The sequence below is a fragment of the Chelonoidis abingdonii genome, chromosome 8 (genome assembly GCF_003597395.2).
Source record: "Chelonoidis abingdonii isolate Lonesome George chromosome 8, CheloAbing_2.0, whole genome shotgun sequence".
Classification (NCBI taxonomy): domain Eukaryota; kingdom Metazoa; phylum Chordata; order Testudines; family Testudinidae; genus Chelonoidis; species Chelonoidis abingdonii.
The window spans coordinates 61,999,829-62,019,278 of record NC_133776.1 but is presented as its reverse complement, the minus strand read 5'-3'; the positions used below and the strand labels follow the sequence as shown (position 1 = coordinate 62,019,278).

At 49.0% G+C, this 19,450-nt stretch overlaps 1 protein-coding gene across 3 annotated transcripts in view; it reads right to left on the bottom strand.

Annotated features, from left to right (window-relative positions):
- The window catches only part of MID2 (midline 2), a 416,243-nt gene that overhangs the window by 27,955 nt on the left and 368,838 nt on the right, over positions 1 to 19,450 (bottom strand). For all 3 annotated transcript variants that reach the window (XM_075068687.1, XM_032773776.2, XM_032773777.2), the window contains one exon: positions 158 to 365. In XM_075068687.1, the coding sequence (XP_074924788.1) occupies positions 158 to 365 (208 nt within the window). The remainder of the gene's footprint in view (positions 1 to 157; positions 366 to 19,450) is intronic.

Sequence of the window (19,450 nt, the reverse complement as noted above, 5' to 3'; positions counted from 1 at the left end):
GCAGTGAGAAAGCAGGTAGGGATAGCACCAGCCACCCCTCTGTTCGTGACACAGCCCTATAAAGGGACTGTCCTTTCATTACACTGTCTCACAGTCCGTTTCAGGGCAGGGACCAAGGGGGAAAGAGAACGGAGCACTTCCTGGCAGATCTGCTTACCAGGTTGAAGATCCCACCATCACTTCCCAGTAATGGCACCCACTGTCAATGAATATGTTGCCTGCTGCTCCGTAGCACCCAGTGCTGCTGAACCTCTCAGGCGTGTGGCTCTTTTTCAAGGAGCTCTCATCTTTTTCCATCTGCAGCCCATCATTGGAGAGCTTCAGCTTCTTGTGAGCCATCTTGGGATCCAACTTAAAGGGCTGACCTGAAAGGAGACAGAAATACCGATGGTTAGTGTGTCTTCTTCCCTGTCACGCAGGCTGAATCCTGAATTGCCTCTCTTCTGCCTGTTACATCAAGCCATGGGATGTGAGACAGGGTATCAGCCAGGGTACCTGGTCCTTCCAACCACATACCAGAGCATTCATAGAAAGTACTGTGTACTCTTGGCACGCTCCAGGCTGCCCCCCGCTGACAGGACAAGGCTCAACCACATGCCTCACAAATGTACTGTCAAAAGCTGATTCCAGAGCAAAAGGTCCCTCTAATACTAACACAGCTCATGCATCACTTGAGTCCCATGTAAGTCATCACAACAGACACAGGCAGGAGCTAGGTGGTGTGCTGGCCTCGTGAATTTATTTCATCTTCATCGACATAATGCAGCGAAGGGAGGAATAGCTCGGAGGTGAAATCAGAAGAGGTTTATGAAGTTGTGCTAGACAGAACTAAGTCTAATTATAGTTGGAACAAAAGCAATAATTAAAAAGAGAATGAAAGCTTGGCCACTTAAGAATGGAGTCAAGCATTGCTCCAAACTGCTGGTCTATAGCATGGAGGCTGTTTTTACATTTTCCTTGTAGTCTGTAAATGGCTTCTTCTTAGTGTGGACAGGGCACAGGACTGGGACTGAAGAGCGCTCGGTAACAGCTCTGCTACAGACTTGCTGTGTGACCTTGGGCAGTCACTTAACCTCCCCATGCCTCAGTTTCCCCAACTGTAAAAGGCAGATAAGGAGGCTGCCCCTCCTATGTGAGTACTTTGAGACATATCCATGAAGGATTTTGGGTAGCTGATGAGTTCTATGGTATTGTATAATCATCCCAGCTGGGATGTTTGGGCGGGGAACTCTCAGTCCTCGGCTAATTGTGTTACATTGTTCAGACTTACCGCTGTAAACACACACCCTTAAACAGAAATGGGGAGCTGGTTGCAGATAATGGAAGTGGAGCCAAGGATGCCCTAAAGCAGTGGAAACCAAATCCAAGCATGGTAAGTGGTCTGAATTTGTTAAAGGGTTTATTCTCTATTACAGTGGGTTTTCAACCTTTTTTCATTTGTGGATCCCAATTCTTTTTCAAATGGAGGTGTGGGCCTCTTTTGAAATCTTAGACATAGTCTGCAGACCCCCTAGGGGCCTGCGGACCACCGGCTGAAAACCACTGCTCTATTAGCATTAATGAAAGTTATACAAACATACTGACAGGTGAATAGACCTTTGAGTACTGGTACAATAATGTCACTGAAACACAGATCTAGCCAGCCAATCTCCACACACCCACTTCCAGCTGTTGCCATTTACTCCCTGCAGTATATTACACATTGCAGGAAACATGCCCTTAGTTTCTCAGTACTTTTTCTATTGCCAGCTGAAAGTCTCAGCTCAGTGTCTTCTGCTCGCAGGCTGTGCCTGTGGCTGTAACACCACTCTAGTTACAGAAACAAACCAACGGCATACAATGAAATCTGGATTTGCACAGGCTGTGCTCTTAAACTTGATACTTCCCTAATCTGGTGGTATCAAAGAGCAGGTGCTGTGGCACATGCACTGGCAGATAGAGTACTTCATTCTCAATCAATAGAACAGATTTTGAGGGGTTCTCTGCAGGTCTTTTAATGCTGGCTTGAAACACGACTGAAATTCCTTTGTCATGTTACCAGCCGTCAGAACGCCAAACTATTTCCTAATTGACATGCACTCACTCTCCTGCTCGCTTTGATAAAACCCTCCTAAAGATTCATTTCAGCCAAGGAATATTTGGCCTTGCTCATGCTGATAAACATGGAGCAATCCACAATTGTCTTTTCAGGGAAACAGCACAACAATAAGTGCTAAGGATTTTCTGAAAGCCTCTGTTCTTTGCTATGCTGGGAAAGGTACGGTGCCCTGGCTATAAATTAACAGGATCAGATTTTGAACCAGGAAAAAAGGAATGACTCATCTGATTCTGCACAGCCTCATGGCAGGGCAAACTCACAAGCTGACAGCTCCTGAGACTGGCTTTCATTTGTGCAGGAGACAGGTTTCTTGCAAAGCGAGTGCCCTTGAATCTGGAGGGCTGGGGAATTCTGTGCTATCAACCTACGCAGCAGCATCCTGAGCCACAACAGCTTGCACCAATCACCCAGATTGCACCTCAGAAAAACACAGCATGAATTTACTGCCCAGGAAAGCAAGCCCCTAAGAGCATCACCTTGAGTCAGGTATTGTGTGGGCAGATGCTGCACATTTCCCCAGTGGGAGGCCAAGCGCAGCGTGTGTAGGCTCTGTGCAGCCAGCTCTGCCAGTGCATCGTAAGCTGGACATTCAGCATCCCCTGCTGTTCTAGTCCGGCTCCCCACCTCTAGGGTGCAGGCAACTCGGCCAAAGAATCCCAGTCCTGACCTGCACTCCCTCACACTTTATTCCAGCCAGTAGACCTCACAAACAGCTGGCTGAGCTCCTCAGTCCTGACCTGCAGCTCCCCTGCAGTTCCAGCCCAATGGTCCTCACACACGCAGCTCTGTCACAGCGCTCCAACCCCCTGCTACTTCAGTCCTGGATTTACATACAGCATTTCCACAGCACCTCAGCCCTGCCAGTTAAGTCCTGAGGTCCTCCAGAGCAGAGGGCCCCTGGTCCTTCACAGAGCTGCAGGAATCAGAATTAACTGATCAGTGGATCATTAAGCACTTAGATTAAAGGGAAAACGCACAGGAAAAATAGGGTTAACTGGGGAGAAACACGGGAGGGGGCAGAATGCATCCTGAGAGCCAAACTGAGATTCTAACAGCTTGGCCCAGCCCCATGGTTATTATAGCAATAGCATCTGGACAGTGATTGGCACTAGATAGGGAGTGTGATTACAGCATGCGACTGGCATTCAGGAGACCTGGACCCTGTTCTCAGCTCTACCATGGACGTGTGGAGTGAGCCTGGGTTACTCACTTCCCTCTCCGTGCCTCAGCGTCCCCATCCGTAGAACAGATAGTAACGCTTATGTAGCTCACAGGGGTGCTGAAAGGGCAAGTCCGTTGTCTGCAGGGTGCTCTGATGCTGGCTGGGTGCTGCTGTAAAAATGCCAGAGTTGTTAAAGCAAGAGTTTTAGTGATACTCTCTAACGGGCTGAAAGAGGCAGAGGAGCCAGAGACTGAAACACAGGCTCACTAATGAGTCTCTTCACTGTTTAGAAAGCAGGCCATTTTCTTTTGCTTCAAACTTGAGCACAGATGACAAGGAAAGGATGGGAAGGATGGCAGCTGGAGATGGGCACTACTGGTAGCACTGGAGGGCTTCAACAGCAGCCAGACAGCAGGAGAGAGATGGTTATTGTGCTCGCGATGAACTGTACGGTGAGAAATATAGACAGCCTATAATGAGCCATCCTTTCCCAGAACGTAACCCGGCGCCATAAATCTTCTCTGCACAAATAGCAGTGGTGAGCTGGTGCTGCAGCTGGGCTAGCCAGTCTGGACTGGCTCATGCAGAAGGCCGGCTGCATACACTAAAGGGATAGCTTCCCTTTCGATCTCCATTGAGCTGCACCACCAAGCTGTCCGGGAGAGGCAAGTGGTGTTCCCAGTACCTGCTGTGACCCAGCCAGGGCCGCCCATGGGGGGGGGCAAATGGGGCAATTTGCCCCAGGCCCTGGGCCCCACAGGGGCCCCCATGAGAGTTTTTCGAGGCTCCTGGAGCAGGGTCCTTCACTCACTCCGGGGGCCCCAGAAAACTCTTGCAGGGCCCGCGCCCCCGGAGCTTCTTCTGCTCCAGGTCTTCAGCGGCAATTTGGTGGCGGGTCCCAGAGCGGAAGGACCCCCTGCCACTGAAGTGCCCTGAAGACCTGTGGCGGGGGGTCCTTCCACCCCTGGGACCTGCCACCAAAGTGCCGGGTCTTCGGCGGCAATTCGGTGGCGGGGGATCCTTCCGCTCTGGGACCCGCTGCCAAAGTGCCCCGAACACCCACAGCAGGGAGTCCTTACGCCCTGGGACCCACCACCGGAGTGCCGGGTCTTCAGCCGCAGTTCGGCGGCAAGACCCCAGGTCCCCTGAATCTTCTGGGCGGCCTGGTCCCAGCACAAGCAGAATCCCTAAGGGTATGTCCAGACTGCAGTTAGACACCGGGCCAGCTGACTTGGGCTTGCAGGGCTCAAACTAAGAGGTGGTTTCATTGTGGTATAGATATTCTGGATCAGGCTGGAGCCTGGGCTCTAGGACACTGTGAAGTGGGAGGGTTTCAGGGCTTGGGTCGTAGCAGGATCCTGAACATCTCTACTGCAGTGAAACAGCCCCTTAGCCTGAGCTGTGTGAGCCCAAGTCAGCAGGCATGGGCCAGACGTAGGTGTATATAACTGCAATATAGATATCCCTCAAAGGTGTATCTACACTGAAGTTGGATGTGTGCTTCTCAGCATGGGAGACAGATATGCTAGCTCTGCCTGAGCTAGTGCTCTGAAAATAGCACTGTAGCTGGGGGTAGCAGTGGCCTGGGCAAGGGACTGTGTATGTACCTGGGGGTCCATGCAGATTTGTACTAAGATGGCCACCCTGAGCTGGTGCCCATGCTATCCTCGGTTACACTGCTATTTTAGCATGCTTGCTCAGTTCTAGCCCGTGTCCATCTGCCCATGCTGGGAAGCATGCTCCCAGCTGCACTGCAGACACACCCAAAAACTCTCCCCCACATCTCAACTCCTGACAATAATCAGTTCTACAGCTGACCGAATGTTCCGTCCAATATTTCAACATGTGTTTGCATCCTGAATGGGGATGAAAGCTGAAATATTGAAACTTCATGTGCAGCACAAAGTTCTGAAAATGTCTGAATCACAAATGTCAAAATGTTTCAGAGGAGATCGACATTAATGTCTCTGTCCACCTGAGCAGCCATGGTGACTGCTGGCAGGTGTGCCCCCATTCTCCCCTAAGGGTCATGATCTCTGGCTGAACTGCATCCCCTACATCTCCCAGGGTGCCCTGCAGCCGAGGGAGTGAACACTATGGGTGCTGTCACGAACCCAGAGGGGAAGACTCTAAACTGGAAATATTTTTGGCCCACCATAAACCACAGGAACCTCCTGGGGGAGGGAGGAATGTCTATATGAAAATATGCATCCTTCATGTCAAGAGCTGCAAACCACATCCCCTCTGCTAATATAACCATCCAGAATTCCAATTTTTGAATGAAGATGTTGAGTTGCTGAAGGTCTAGAATGGGTCTCCACTCTCCTCCTTTTTGGCAAACTAGGAAATATGGGGAATAGAACCCTCTTCCTTGCTCTGTTGACCCTTGCTGCTGGAGGGTTCACCTCTAGTTGAAGAATCACCTCATGAGAGTGGTTCCTGAAGGGGGCTTGTGAGTGGGGGAGGAAGAGGAACTCCATGGAGTATCCTTGATGGATAATTTCTGAGATCTAATTGTCTGTTGTGATCAATTCTCAATTGTGGCAAACTGCATAAGATGGCCTCTGAAAATAATGGGAGAAGAGATAGTTGGCATCAGTGGTGCTAGGAGGGTCTTGACTGAGACATCAAAAGTAGCCCTTTGCAGGTGACTGGGCATGGGTAGAGGGCATGGTGACAGAGGGGGCTGAGGCCTCTGAACCCTCTGAGGTCTCCGCAGAGGCTCGGTGGACGCTGGCAGAACGCATGAGGAAGAGGTGGCCTTGGTTTACAGGTTTGTCTCTGGTGTTTCCTCCATGGGGCTGGAATGTAGAACCCCAAGGAGTGTAAGGTCGATCTCGAGTTCTATAACAAGTGTAGGGACTCATCTGTTTTCTTGTTTAAGAGATTTGACTCATCAAGGGAAGGCTCTGAGTGGAGTTCTGGACTTTCCTAGGGAAACCTGCCAATTGTACCTAGAATCCCTCCTCATGAATATGCCAATAGCCAGCCCTTTGGATGCCATATCTGCTGCCTCTACTGCACTAACTTGCCTTCCTCTATGAAGAACTGGAACTGGGCTATGTCTTCTGTGGGGAGCTTGTCCTTAAAGTCCACCAGCCTGGAATAGTTGTACATGTTGTATTTCGCTAACAGAGCCTGATAGTTAGTGACAGGAAATTGCAGGCCCACAGAGGAAAAGACTCTTCTCCCCATGAGGTCCAGCCTCTTTGAGCCTGAGTCTGTCAGTGTGGTCTTTGATGGTGTGACCTAGTCGTCTCTGCCTCTACCTCCAGAAAGTTGGGGGTGGAAAGGCAGAAGTCAGAACAAAAATTCCTTGGGCTTCGGAAATGCAGACTCCACTTCTAAGCACGTGCTTGGAGGGGTGCTGATCGGCAGTTGGGGTTGATGTATAGGGGGGTCTCCTTAGCCTAAATCAGTGATGGGCCTCATAGCCTTCTCCATCAGGTGTTTCCTTAGGCAAAGCTCATGAGCTTCATGAGTTCTTATGGAAACAAGCAACACATATTGCACTTCACTGAAATATGCATCTCACCCAAGCAGTAGAAGCTGCATTGGTGGTCATCGCTGATGGAGAAGGAGTGATAGGGCAAGAGGTGCAGTTCTTGAACCCCAGGATTCTGGGCATAGTCCCAGACCACTGGGAGGGAGTCCCCAACCAGGAAAAACAAGATACACTAACTATACGATAAAACTCTAATTATAGTAATCGGCCAAGAAGCATAACAAACTATTTACAAATCTATTCACAGGTTCTATGAAAAGATGGAGAAATCTGCAGACACAAGATTCCAACTCAGGCCATGTGGCGGAGAGAAGGCATTGGAGAGGCATCGGCCCGCACTGCCTGTTATGCCCTCGGTAGGAGCATGAGGAGACCTGCCATGCATGTGAGGGCCAATGGGTGCTGCTTGTTAACATTTCTGGACTGGGACTCATGGTGCGCATGTGTAGTCCACCTGTGGAATACAGATCAGGACCAGACCTTGAAGCAGGGCCGGTCTTAGGCACCTTTTTAATTTTTATTTTTTTTTAACTTATCCCGGTCCCCGGCTGCGGTCTGCTCCATGGTCCTGCTCCTTTGAGTGAAGCGCCGGCGGGAGCGCGGCGTGGCCCCACTCTCCCAGCTAGAGCTCCAGCCGGGGCGGCAGGGCTTGCCGCGCTTCGGCCGGGGCTCCAGCTGGGAGAGCGGGGCGGCGAGGCTTTGCCACTCTCCGGCCGGAGCTCCAGCCAAGAGAGCGGGTCGGCGGGGCTTTGCCGTGCTCCGGCCAGGAGAGCGGAGTCGTGGGGCTTTGCTGCTCTCTGGCTGGGAGAACGGAGTCGCGGGGCTTGCCGCGCTCCAGCCGGAGTGCGGCAAGCCTGGCGGCTCTGGCTGGAGCACGGCAAGCCCCACTCTCCCATCTGGAGCTCCGGCCAGAGCGCGGCAAGCCCCCCGACCCCAGCTGGAGCTTTGGGCCCTTTAAATAGCCCCCCAAGCCCTGGGGCAGTGAGGGGCTCAGGGGGGGGGGCTATTTAAAGGGCCTGGGGCTCCAGCTGCCTCTGCCACCCCGGTCCTTCAAATAGCCACTGGAGCCCCACCTTCCCCATGCATTCCCCAGCGCTCCCGTGGCTATTTAAAAGGTCCCTGGGGTAGAAGGGGGTTTGGGAGCTACTTAAAGGGCTGGGGTTCTAGCTGCCTCTGCTGCACCCCGTGACCTGCACACACCAGTCTGGCCCCCCTGCCTGCAGCCAGCTCTGCACCCCGTGCCCACAGCCAGCCCCTGCCAAACCCCCTGTCCTGTCTCCAGCCAACCCCTGCCACACACCCCTGCAGCCCTGCCCAAAGCCAGCCAGCCCCACACACACTCCTGCCTGCACCAGCCCTGCACTGCTCGCCCTGCCTGCACCCAGCCCCGCACCCCCTGCCTTGTCTCCAGCCAACCCCTGCTGCACCTACCTGCCTGAAGCCAGCCAGTCCCGCACTCCTCTGTCTCTAGCCCTGCAAGCCCCTGCTGCACCCCCCTGCGGCCCTGCCTGAAGCCAGCCCGCCCCACACCCCTTGTCTCCAATGAGCCCCACATCCCTTGCCCTGCCTGCAGCCAGACCATACCTCCAGTCAGCCCCTGCCCTGCCTCCAGCCAGCCCCATGTCCACTGCTGCCCTGCAATTTCCAGGGCAGTAACCCTGCACACCTGCTTCAACGAGGGGGCAGAGAGCAGCTGAGACCAACACATGTGCACACCCCCAGGGAGTGGCGGGGACCCACACATGTGAAACGGGGGTCATTAATAGCCAATCAACAGCATATATGATGCAATGTATATAATTTTATTATTCATATAGTTATGGAAAGTAAATAATACATGAAAGAAATGAGAGGCTTTTTTTTCACTTTTTTTTTAAGTCATCCCTGCCAGGCCCCACCGAAAATGTTTGAATTGGGCCCCGCACTTTCTAAAGCCGGCCCTGCTTGAAGAAGAACCCAAAATTATCTCTTTCACCTAAGAAGTCAAAATCACCAGTGCCTTTGAGAGACATCCTGAGGGTAAGTCACAATCTTGCTGGCAAACTATGGATGAGAAAGGCCATCTTAAACAGAGCCTTGAAACAAAACTTGCTAGATTAAGTTTTAGGCTTTTAGATGTGCGTTTTCACTTTTATTAGCTGGTAACCATTTCTAGCTCCTCTGGAAAAGGTTGGACATTCTTCCTGACAAAATTTAAGTTTTTAAATTGAAAAGCCAAAGACCAAAAATACTAGTGTAGTGTCTCACTGCTGCCAGAGCCTTTCCCTGCTGCAGGGAATGACTCTGGCAGTCAGGAAAGACTCTGCCAGCTCCCCATTGTTGGAGCCTTCCACTGCAGCAAGGAAAGGCTCCTGAAGCAAAGCCTTTCCCCGCTGCCTCCCCTCTGACAGAGCCTGTCACTAACCAACAGGTGTAGCTACACACCATAGTGTGGATGCAGCTTGTTTTTCACTGCAGTATATAGCTACACATACCCTACACGCCACTGCCAGTAGTATGTAGTGTAGACGTAGCCTTAGCTAACTAAATAAAATTACCTCCGTTTTTGGAGTGTTCCTTGTACTAACCATAGGGAAGTTAATAATAATGGTGTAATTCTCAGCATCTTCACCCAGTGCTTCACTTTGCACCCCTAGATTTCAAAGCACTTTGCAAAGGCTGGTGTTGCTATCTCCATTTTCAGCTGAGAAAACTGAGGCTCAGGGAGGTGACATGACCTGGCCAATGTCACTCTGCAAGACAGTTGCCAAGCCAGGAATAGGGAACACTGAAGATACTGGGGTAACATCAGCCAGTCTGGAAAGCTGCGTGTGTCCTCTCTAATACAGGTCATCTGCTATAGCCTGTGAAATTTGGTGCCAGTGAGTGTTTACTTCTCACAGTGTCCAATTTGCAAGATAACTGAAATGAGAAGACTGAAAATAAAGCTGCCAGTTGGAAAAGGCCTATTCTCAACCCCCTAGTTATTGTAATATTTCCGTATCTGTCTTTTTCCTGCAATAATGGAAAGAGACAAGCTCTTCGCAAGTTAGAGCTGAAATTCTTCACTCTGTCAGGAAAGAGACAGTCACTTTTGTTGTTGTAAAGATGACGTGATTGGGAGGTGGATACAAACAAATGGTGCCAAACCTTGGCCTCAGATTTATGAGTGTGACTCTTAGCCCACGGGCTCCAAGTACAATCCACAAAACAAGGATTGACTCTGAATATCACAGTTACTGAGCAAAGTGGCTGGTATCGCAAGCCTTGCTGTTGGTGCAAGGACATTTCAAAGGGATGCTGTCTTGCAGCTTAGCTCCAAAATCTGACTTGCCTTAAAAAAATACCTCCCTGGCACTAGAAAATTAAACAAATGAACAGGCTCTCAGTCACCTGCCACCTCACATCCACTATCCTGTGACCCCTCTCAGCATTCACCGAACTTACAGTGGCACCTGTGGCACATTACACTCTCCATAAGCAGAGGGTTAATGACAACCAAGGCTTTGGAGAATTAAAAAGCAAGTGAACATCCAGGGATTTCACCCTGTTTAGGAAAACAAAGGTTCAGCTAATGGAGGTTTGGATAATGGTGTTTGTCCTATACCTCTCCATAGGCTGTGCTCAGATACCACTGAAGATCTCATACAAACAAGGAAGTAAATACCAAGAGCTATTTGATTCTTACATGTATCTGAAACAGCACTATCCCAATCTCCTAAGGGACACAGAAAAGTCAGCAAAGAAAGAAAAGAGATATAAGCCACTTCAAAGACGCTGCTACAAAGCAAGAGAATAAAACCTTCAGTGCCAGAGGGCTGCAAAAAAGGTAACGGGATGAGATTACTGAGAGCTGGAGAGGAACCGTTAGGTGCCATCCAGTCACTTGCCCCCAGGGGCACAGGGTAAAACTACTTCCTGCAATATATTCTAGAATGGCCTTTTCATTCCACAAAGGAGAATGCAGGCAGAGCAGCACCTCCGCTCCCTGCTCAATGTCCCAAAGCCTCCCCCGCTCACCCCTGCTCTCAAGTTAGCAGACACCTCCTCATTCCTGATAACATGTCTTCAGTACAGTGCTGTCTGTCAGGGAGCTAGGAGTTATGACAGCTTCTGCTATCACATTTGATTAACATCTATTCCAGTTCTGTCAGTCAGGTAGCTTTGATCTCACAAATTCAGCTTATTAGACTAGTCCCTTTAGTCACATGCTGCTCCTGCACCACCTATGCAGGAGGCCAACCAACTCCGAGGTCAGACACTACAAGAATACACCTTCTGGGCTGTTTATTATTTGAATTTTACTTTCCTTCCCTGGAGAGTTTCAGGAACTGCAGAAATGTACTGAACTCAGAGGAGGAAATCCTGGCTGGGTTTATGGGTGTGCTGGGTTACAGAGGAAATAGGGAGTTTGTTTTTTCCTAAAGAGTTGCTGATGCCTCAAGGAAAACTTTGAAAGTTAATTAGAAGGGTCAATGACACAGAAACACTGATGGAAATGAAAGAGCAAAGGAGAGTTTGGATTCCATGCCAGGGCAGACGCAGAATTCTTGCGCATCACCATGGGTAGCTTCATGATCATTAATAGCAATGGTAGCTATGGAAGCTAAGACAATGATAGGGATAGCAAACTGATTGCCTGCTGGAGTCAAAAACAAGCTGATTGCCTGCTGGGGTCAAGAGAGGATAATTCCTTGTAAAACCAACAATATTATATCATTGGTTAAGATGCAGTGGGGGGAAGGATTTCTCCTTCCTCTGAAATTTCAGGTATTGTCATCTGCTAGCACACAGGATAGATGGACCTTTACTTGGGGGCGGGGGAGAAGGAGGAGGAGGGGGAGCAGGAGATAATCAGCTGAACATGAACTCCAATGGCCAAAAGAGCTACAGTAAACCTCAGAGATACGAACACCTTGGGAATTGGAGGCTCTTCACAACTCTTAACAAATTGTTATGGTTGTTCTTTCAAAAGTTTACAACCGAACACTGACTTAATACAGCTTTGAAAGTTCACTATGCAAAAGAAAAATGCTGCTTTCCCTTTAGTTTTTTAGTACTGTACTGTAGTTTTTTTTGTGTCTCTGTTGCTGCCTGATTGCGTACTTCTGGTTCCAAATGAGGTCTGTGGTTAACTGGTCAGTTTGAAACTCTAGTGTTCAGTTACAGTGTTCAGTACATCCTGGGATGTACAAACAGAGGAACCTTGAATATTTGGAGTATTTGGCACTCGTGCGACTGTTGCTGGAATACTCTGTTTAGTTCTGGTGCACATAATTCAAGAAGGATGTTGATAAATAGGAGAGGGTTCAGAGAAGAGCCACAAGAATGATTAAAAGATTAGAAAACCTGCTTTATAGTGACAGACTCAGAGGTCAATCTATTTTGCTTAACAAAGAGAAGGTTAAGGGGTGACTTGATTTTGTCTGTAAGTATCTATGTGAGGAGTGAATAACGGGCTCTACAGTCTAGCAAAGGTCTAACATGATCCAATGGCTGGGAGTTGAAGCTAGACAAATTCTGACTCACAATAAGGCGTAAATTTATAACACTGAGAGCAATTAACCATTGGAACAATTCACCAAGAGTTGTGGTGGATTCTTCATCACTGACAATTTTTAAATCAAGATGGGATGTTTTTCTAAAAGCTCTGCTCTAGGAATCATTGTGGGGCAGTTCTCTCATCTGCGTTATACAGGGGGTCAGTCTAGATGATCACAATGGTTCTGGGGGGAGGGATAGCTCAGTGATTTGAGCATTGGCCTGCTAAACCCAGAGATGTAAGTTCAATCCTTGAGGGGGCCATTTAGGGAACTGGGGTAAAAATCTGTCTGGGGACTGGTCCTGCTTTGAGCAGGGGGTTGGACTAGATGACCTCCTGAGGTCCATTTCAACCCTGATATTCTATGATTCTGGCCACAGAATCGATGAAGCTAATCCTCTATGGCAAACCTCAGGCTTCTCATTATGATGTGGTATGGCTGGGAGCACTGATCCCTGTGAACCTAAGAGACATTTTACAAACATTTCAGCACAAGAGATGGAAGCCTGTTGAGTTCCTTCTGGGGCTGACATCTCCCCCACTCTGAGGCTGCACTTCTCTTTCTGAGAACACCAGAGACACTCCCAACTCATCCATGGAGCTCCGAGTCTCAGCTACACCCATCAAAGCAAAAGCATCAACCAAAGCTCTCTCTAGCTGCCTGGGCTGTCCCTCCAGGATCTCTCAGTCTCTGCCCCTACTTCCCTCAGCCTCAGAGAGCTACTCCAAACCCTGTTATACTTCTAGACTGATGCTGGCTAGACACCCCTGACTTAACCTTAGTGTGACATTAGAAATACCCTCTGCATCCCAACACTGAGCTTGAGCACCTGACATCTCAACAGAAGAGCCCTGTGTCCCAATTTGTGGGCCATGAATCTGTCATGCTATCGCCAGGGCACACTTTGTCCACACCTGTAATGCTGCAGAGACACGGGTGCAGAAATAGCTGGATGGAAGCCACAGGGCACCATCAGGGTAAAACCCTCAAGGCAGGATCATTTTAAGGCTTCTCTTTCAGCACCTAAAAGGGTCTTTGTTTGTATGTTGGGCTACTGGAGCCTGCTTTGTCCCTTTCCTGTCTCTCCTTTCATGTGGGCACATGGACATACCTTGTCAAATTAACTTGGTGTCTTGGGCCCCGTCTACACGACACGCGAAAATCGATTTTAGATACACAATTTCAGCTACGAGAATAGCGTAGCTGAAATCGAATATCTAAAATCGATTTACTCACCCGTCTTCACCGCACGGAATCGATGTGCGCGGCTTGCCATGTCGAATCCGGAACTCCGTTTGTTTTGGTGGAGTTCCAGAATCGATGTAAGCGCGCTCTGGGTTCGATATATCCCTGTCTAGACGAGACGCGATATATCGAACCCCGAGCATTCGATTTTAACGCGCCGAAACGGCGCGTCGTATAGACGTGGCCTTGAAGAGCACAAAGGCTCCTGCTGTGCCAGAATCAGGCTCTGGACAGGCACTTCACTGGGTATTGAGAGCAGTGCCCTCCTGCTGGCTGCACAGAAGAGCTAGAGAAAATTCTCTTCAAATCCCCTGCTAGTTTTCCTTGGGACTGTACTTCAAAAACCAGACTGTATTTTCATTTGTTCTCTCAATCACAACTAGAAATATTCCCCTGCTCAGCTTGTCTGCAGCCTGGATGGTTTTTCCTTCCCTTTCGAGTCTATTTCTAACCTGTCTCTTTCAATGTACATCTCATTTGTAAAGCTTTGGGATTTGTCGCTAATAATTTCCAATTGTCCTCTCCTTTTGCAAGCCCAGGATAGTCAGGTGTCTGCCACTTCCACTCACTGGCCCCAGCGCGTTCTGTGTCTCCACCTAAATCACAGCTCCTTGAAAATATGACACTTTGAAACTGCTTTTGTCTTTTAAAGAAATATTCTTTGTCATACTCTACAGATAATTTCTCACTCTGCTTCACCTCCCTGCAGTTTAATTGCATGTGTTTCAGTTCCACTGTGGCTGGGCATTAATATTTAGACCAGGAGATGTGTTTTTCCGTTTACCTAAGCAGTACTTTGTCAGTGAGACAAAGATAGTTAATAGGCCAGTCAGTGTACCAAGCTGTCCTTTCCTTCTCAGCAGGGGAGTAATTTACAATTAAGCTCAACAGGATCTGCTATCCCACTTGTCATGCCAGCAGAGGTAACTCCAAATGGTACCAGCCTCCTGGTCTGTACAACCAACATTGGGCAATGCAAACATGCCATAGTCACACACTCCTTAGGGCACTGGAGATCAGATTGCCAGAGATGTCTAGCAAATCCCATCCATCAATAGGAACTGCATGCTGTCTCTTTACAAGGAACTGAAGCTGAAGAGGTATTTATGTTAGAGATGAAAAAGTATCTATTTCTGAAAGGCCATAAAGTAGGAAGGGTTAACAACAGGCTACCGGCTGGCCCAACTAGGCTGGTGGGCTTGGTAGAAGCTATGGAGGTGGACTGGGAGCCCCAGACAATCTCCCTCTCCTATTTATGCCTCTTCTGTAGATTTTAGATCTGGAAACCAAACCTGTGGGTATGCTGAGCAATTGCCACAGGTGCCAGTTTTACTGGTACATGCTAGCCCAGGCTTTTGTAGATGTGTGCCAGAGTTCTGCACAATGTGGCCTCATTTGTAAAGCACCTTATTATGCAAACATGCCAAGGCTCTGCACTTTACAAAGCTCTCAGACTGTATCTTCATTTGGCTCCTTCCCTTCCGCCTGCAGAACCAGCACTGAAAAAGCACTTATTCACTCAATTGTTCTAGCCCTATTGATTCCAACAGAGAATGAGTAAATGGTGACTCTCTCCATTAAGCCTCTGCCATTTTGCTGGGAAGAGGCATTGTGTTAGGTTTTATGGCTCTGTCACTCCCCTCCCCAGCTATCAGCATGGAAATGAAGCTTGAATTTCTTTGAAGGCGCAGAGAGCCAGACTGAGCAGAAAGTGCAGGACTGCATGTGGGCACAGCACCATGGGAGCCTACAACCCCTTGGGAGTGCAGTATATCCTCCCCCACCTTCAGGTGGCTCTGTAGATGGCCCTGCCCTCTACGTCTTGGGGAACAGCAAAGGAGGCAAGAGGAAAGCCTCCAGGAGTCTTGATCCCCTGGCACTTCTTCAGGAGGGGGACGCAGATCCCCTGGGTAGTTTGGAATTGGAACAGAAACTCTCCTGAGGTCACCTGGATTTATGTCCTAGAGAGAAGGGACGGTGAGACACTGAAACCCTGATATGGGCTTGGCTTTCAATACAACATTGCCTATGGAGGATCTGGACTCCTACGTCAAGGAAGGGCTCAATCTCTGGTGCTGGAACAGACACCCATTGCGGTCTGCATGGCTGAAGTGCAAACCAAGCAAATAATCCCAGGGTAACATGCCACAAGCAGCACACACCCGGTGCCTTTCTTTGCAGTGCTTTTTCTTGCCTACTTCAGCTGGAGAGCAGAACCAACAGTGTTCCAGTCCTGGTCAGTCAGCTAAGAAGTCAACGATTCTGATTATGCAGAAGTAACCAGGATGCAAAGCCTGGCTGATGATGCTAGGGTGACCAGACAGCAAATGTGAAAAATCAGAACAGGGTGTAGGGGGTAATGGGAGTCTATATAAGAAAAAGACCCAAAATCAGGACTGTCCCTAAAAAAATCAGGACATCTGGTCACCCTAGATGATGCCCCTCTCTTTCAATTTACATCCTTATACCTTGCCCAGAGAAAGACACTACATCCCTTAGCATGACACTGAGAAGCCTGAACAGACCAGCATAAGATCAAAATAAATGTCTGAAACACTTGGGTGCACTATGCCTCTAAGGGTGCAGGAGAAAAAAGCAAGCAAGACCAGACCTCTCAGCATGGTAGGCAAGTCCACAACTGTCTGCTATGCAGTCAGAAAACTAACGGGTGAATGAAGGCTGCAAAGCAGAGAACAGTACTGAGAGTGGGCATGAAAACTGGTGATTATCGTTCTCTTCTCTGATACTGTCTTGGAGGAGGACAAGCAGCTAGACTGCAATGGAGCCGCTGAATAACAGAAACACAATACAACTATCAAAATATACAAATCTCCAAACAGACTCCCTGTGGATTTTCTTGTTTAGGGATTGCCTGCTACATAGCATCCAGTTCCTCAGAACATATGTGTGTTAACAGAAAGATCTGAGAGAGCTGGTGCTCACCCAGCAGACCTGCAGAACCCACAATGAATCAATTCCCCTGACGATGAGATCAAACTTTCAGATGTTCCCAACTTGAACTTCAAACAGGTTTAAAAATTATTGAATAATACATGACAGCAGCTGAATTGCTATTACAGTAGATGATCAACTGGTTTGCCCAAAGTATAGTAGCTAAAGGTGGTTTATGTCATGTGTGTGGCAGGCAAGTGTGAAAAGGTGCATCCTGTGTGTGGAGGTATTGGGATCCTCATAGAAGAGACAGAGGCCATTCTTTAGCATTTGACTAGTGTTTTATTGTTAGTTAGAATAATTTCTTGGAGTCTGAAAACTGGACCAGCCAATGCCCTCGTCTCAAATGCAGATAAATCTCAGCCCTTAATGTGAACCCACACCAAACAAAGACCCGCCCTGGCCCGAAACTCAGACTAGCCCTGCCTGATGTGCCACCACTGTAAATCCAAACTGGAACCACTGCCATAGACCCAACCTATGAGGGTGTGCAGGATACACACTTCCAACTGTTCCTAAAATTAACAGCCCAGAGGGAAACACCTGCTAAATGGGGCAATCACCTTAGAATCACTTGACACATTTCTTTGCTGAAGTGAAGGCATTTCTCTGTGTACTCCATCATCATAATGCATTACGAGACAAACAATGGAAAGTGGGTCTGATTCCTTCAGCTCCTAACCAGATGGCAGCTTCTGCTCTCAGTTACAGCAGTGTAAGTCCAGAACATTGATGTCAAAGAGGTTAGAGCTTGTCTATACAGGGAAGGTGACTGGAATAACTCATTGTGTGGACATTCTTATTCTGCAAAAGCTATAGTACTTTAAATTCAAACCCTGCCTTATTCAGGAATCACCTCTCCAGCAAGACAAACCCTTAATCTGGACTAAGAGCAGAACCTGGGGCCCTTCCAGCTGTACTATTAATTTCCATTTTCCAAATGATGTTATGATAATTTCCACTTCTTGTGATTTACAGAAAACCAGCCCATGGGACACACATTATCATAGCCTGGAGCTCATCAGCCATCACAAAGTGACGCATAAATGTCAACAGGTGGAAACGTATCATCAGCATGAGTCAGTAGAGGACTGAGTATTTAAAGCACTGGACAAAGCTCCACCAATAAAAGCCATCTCCCCTCTATTCCCTTCAGTACAGGAGCTGTGGCTTTCTCTGTATTCTGTGAGGAGCCCGGTGCACTTTGGGACACTTAATGAGGCCAAGGGCGTGTGCTTACTTCGGAAACATCAGCTTTTCACCCTGTCTTAAAACCAAAATAGACCCTCCACGCCAGTTGGTTTTACATTCTGACCAGTTAAGGATTCAGTGGGAGCACTGACACTTTTGCATTCTGGGAGTTAATATCTGTCTTGCCACAGGCCTTAATGTAAGGGGACTGATGCCCCCTTACTAACATTCAGTGGGGGCTAGCTCCCAGCACTAAAAAGGGAGGGGTCGATGGGAAATCAGGAACCTGAGACTGACAGTCCCCAGGAACAATGTGGAGAGGCCAATGCTCCAGGTCAGCCTGATTGACAGGGAGGGCAGGCTAATCAAGGAGTTAGGAGGCCAGGGGGGTCCCATCCTCCCTGTGAGCTAGAATTGTCTGAGTCACATGGAGTGGGGCCGAGTTAAGGAGAGAGCAGGGGCCCAAGCTAAGCTTCTGGGAGCAGAGCTGCAGCCCAAAAAGCCAGAGCACAGTCCAGAGAGAGCAGACCTGCCCTGGGAGGAGAGCTGCAGCAAGCAGAGCCAGAGGGGCCAGAAAAGCAGCCCAGGAATCAGGTGAGATTCTGGGAGCAGAGTCACAGAAGCAGCCTGCAGAGCAGACCTGCCCTGAGAGCAGAGCTGTAGCAACTGGAGCCAGAGAGGCCAGAGAAGTAGCCCAGGGAGCTGAAGGTAGAGCAGCAGTAGCCGTGCTGAGGCAGAATGGAGCTGGAGCTGGGGCTGGAGCAGTCCAGAGCTGGGTGCAGTGAGCAGCTGGGGAGAGCGAGGGAGACCCTGGGCAGTGAGCCCAGCACAGGGAGATGCCTCAGCCAAGAGGTCCTGCAGGCCAGACTCGGAGGGGGATCATAACCCTGGGAGGGCGGGGGTGACGCTGGGGAGAAGGGTCCTGCCACCCAGAGCCTGAGAGTGTGTGGCCACCGCCGGAGCAAGTGTCCAACCTGCAGCATCCCTGCAGCACAGCCAGGGCCCGAGGAGGAGGCCTGGGACCTACAAGGAACAGACTGTGAACTGCCCTGATGTTCCAGAGACATTGTTTGTGATGTTCTCTGCCACAGAGGAGTGTTTTCCTTTAACCTTTCCCATTTTTCCTTATTCTTTTTTTAAATTAATTGTTAATTAAATAACTTGTATTTGCTTTAAATTGTATGATGTGATCAGTGGGTCAGGGAGGCGTGCAGTGCAAAGAGAGTACCCCGGAGTGGGGACATTCTAGCCCCTGTCCTGGGTGATCACAGCAGGGTTGGGGGTTGAGCCCCCCCAGGAATCCTGGGCCCAGCCTTGTTGGGGTTACAAGGACTCTGCCAGAAAGGAGAATGGAAGGGGAGTCCTCAAGGGCAGGGAGGCCTCTGGGTAAAGGAAGTGGGAGCGAGGACTCAGATCCTTTTGCTAGCCCACTTCACCGGGGTAGTGCAGAAGCCAGGAAAGTTCCCCACAATAGCGGGACCATTCCCCCGCTTACATTAAGTCTATGGTGGAATCTCTCAAAACACTGCTTCAGAAGCAGAGAGCAGAATTTAAAATAGGTTAACTGGTCATTCTTTTCTTGTATGACTGTTGACGTTTTTCTGAAGTGACATCATTTGAAGTATGCACTCTGTTATAATTGGCTCTTTTGAAGGACTATAATAAATTGCTGCACACAGGGTTCCACACTGACAAATACAGGAAGGAGAAATAACCCAGAGCAAACTACTACAAACCCAGTACAAAGTGGTAGGATCCTCACACACAAAGAACAA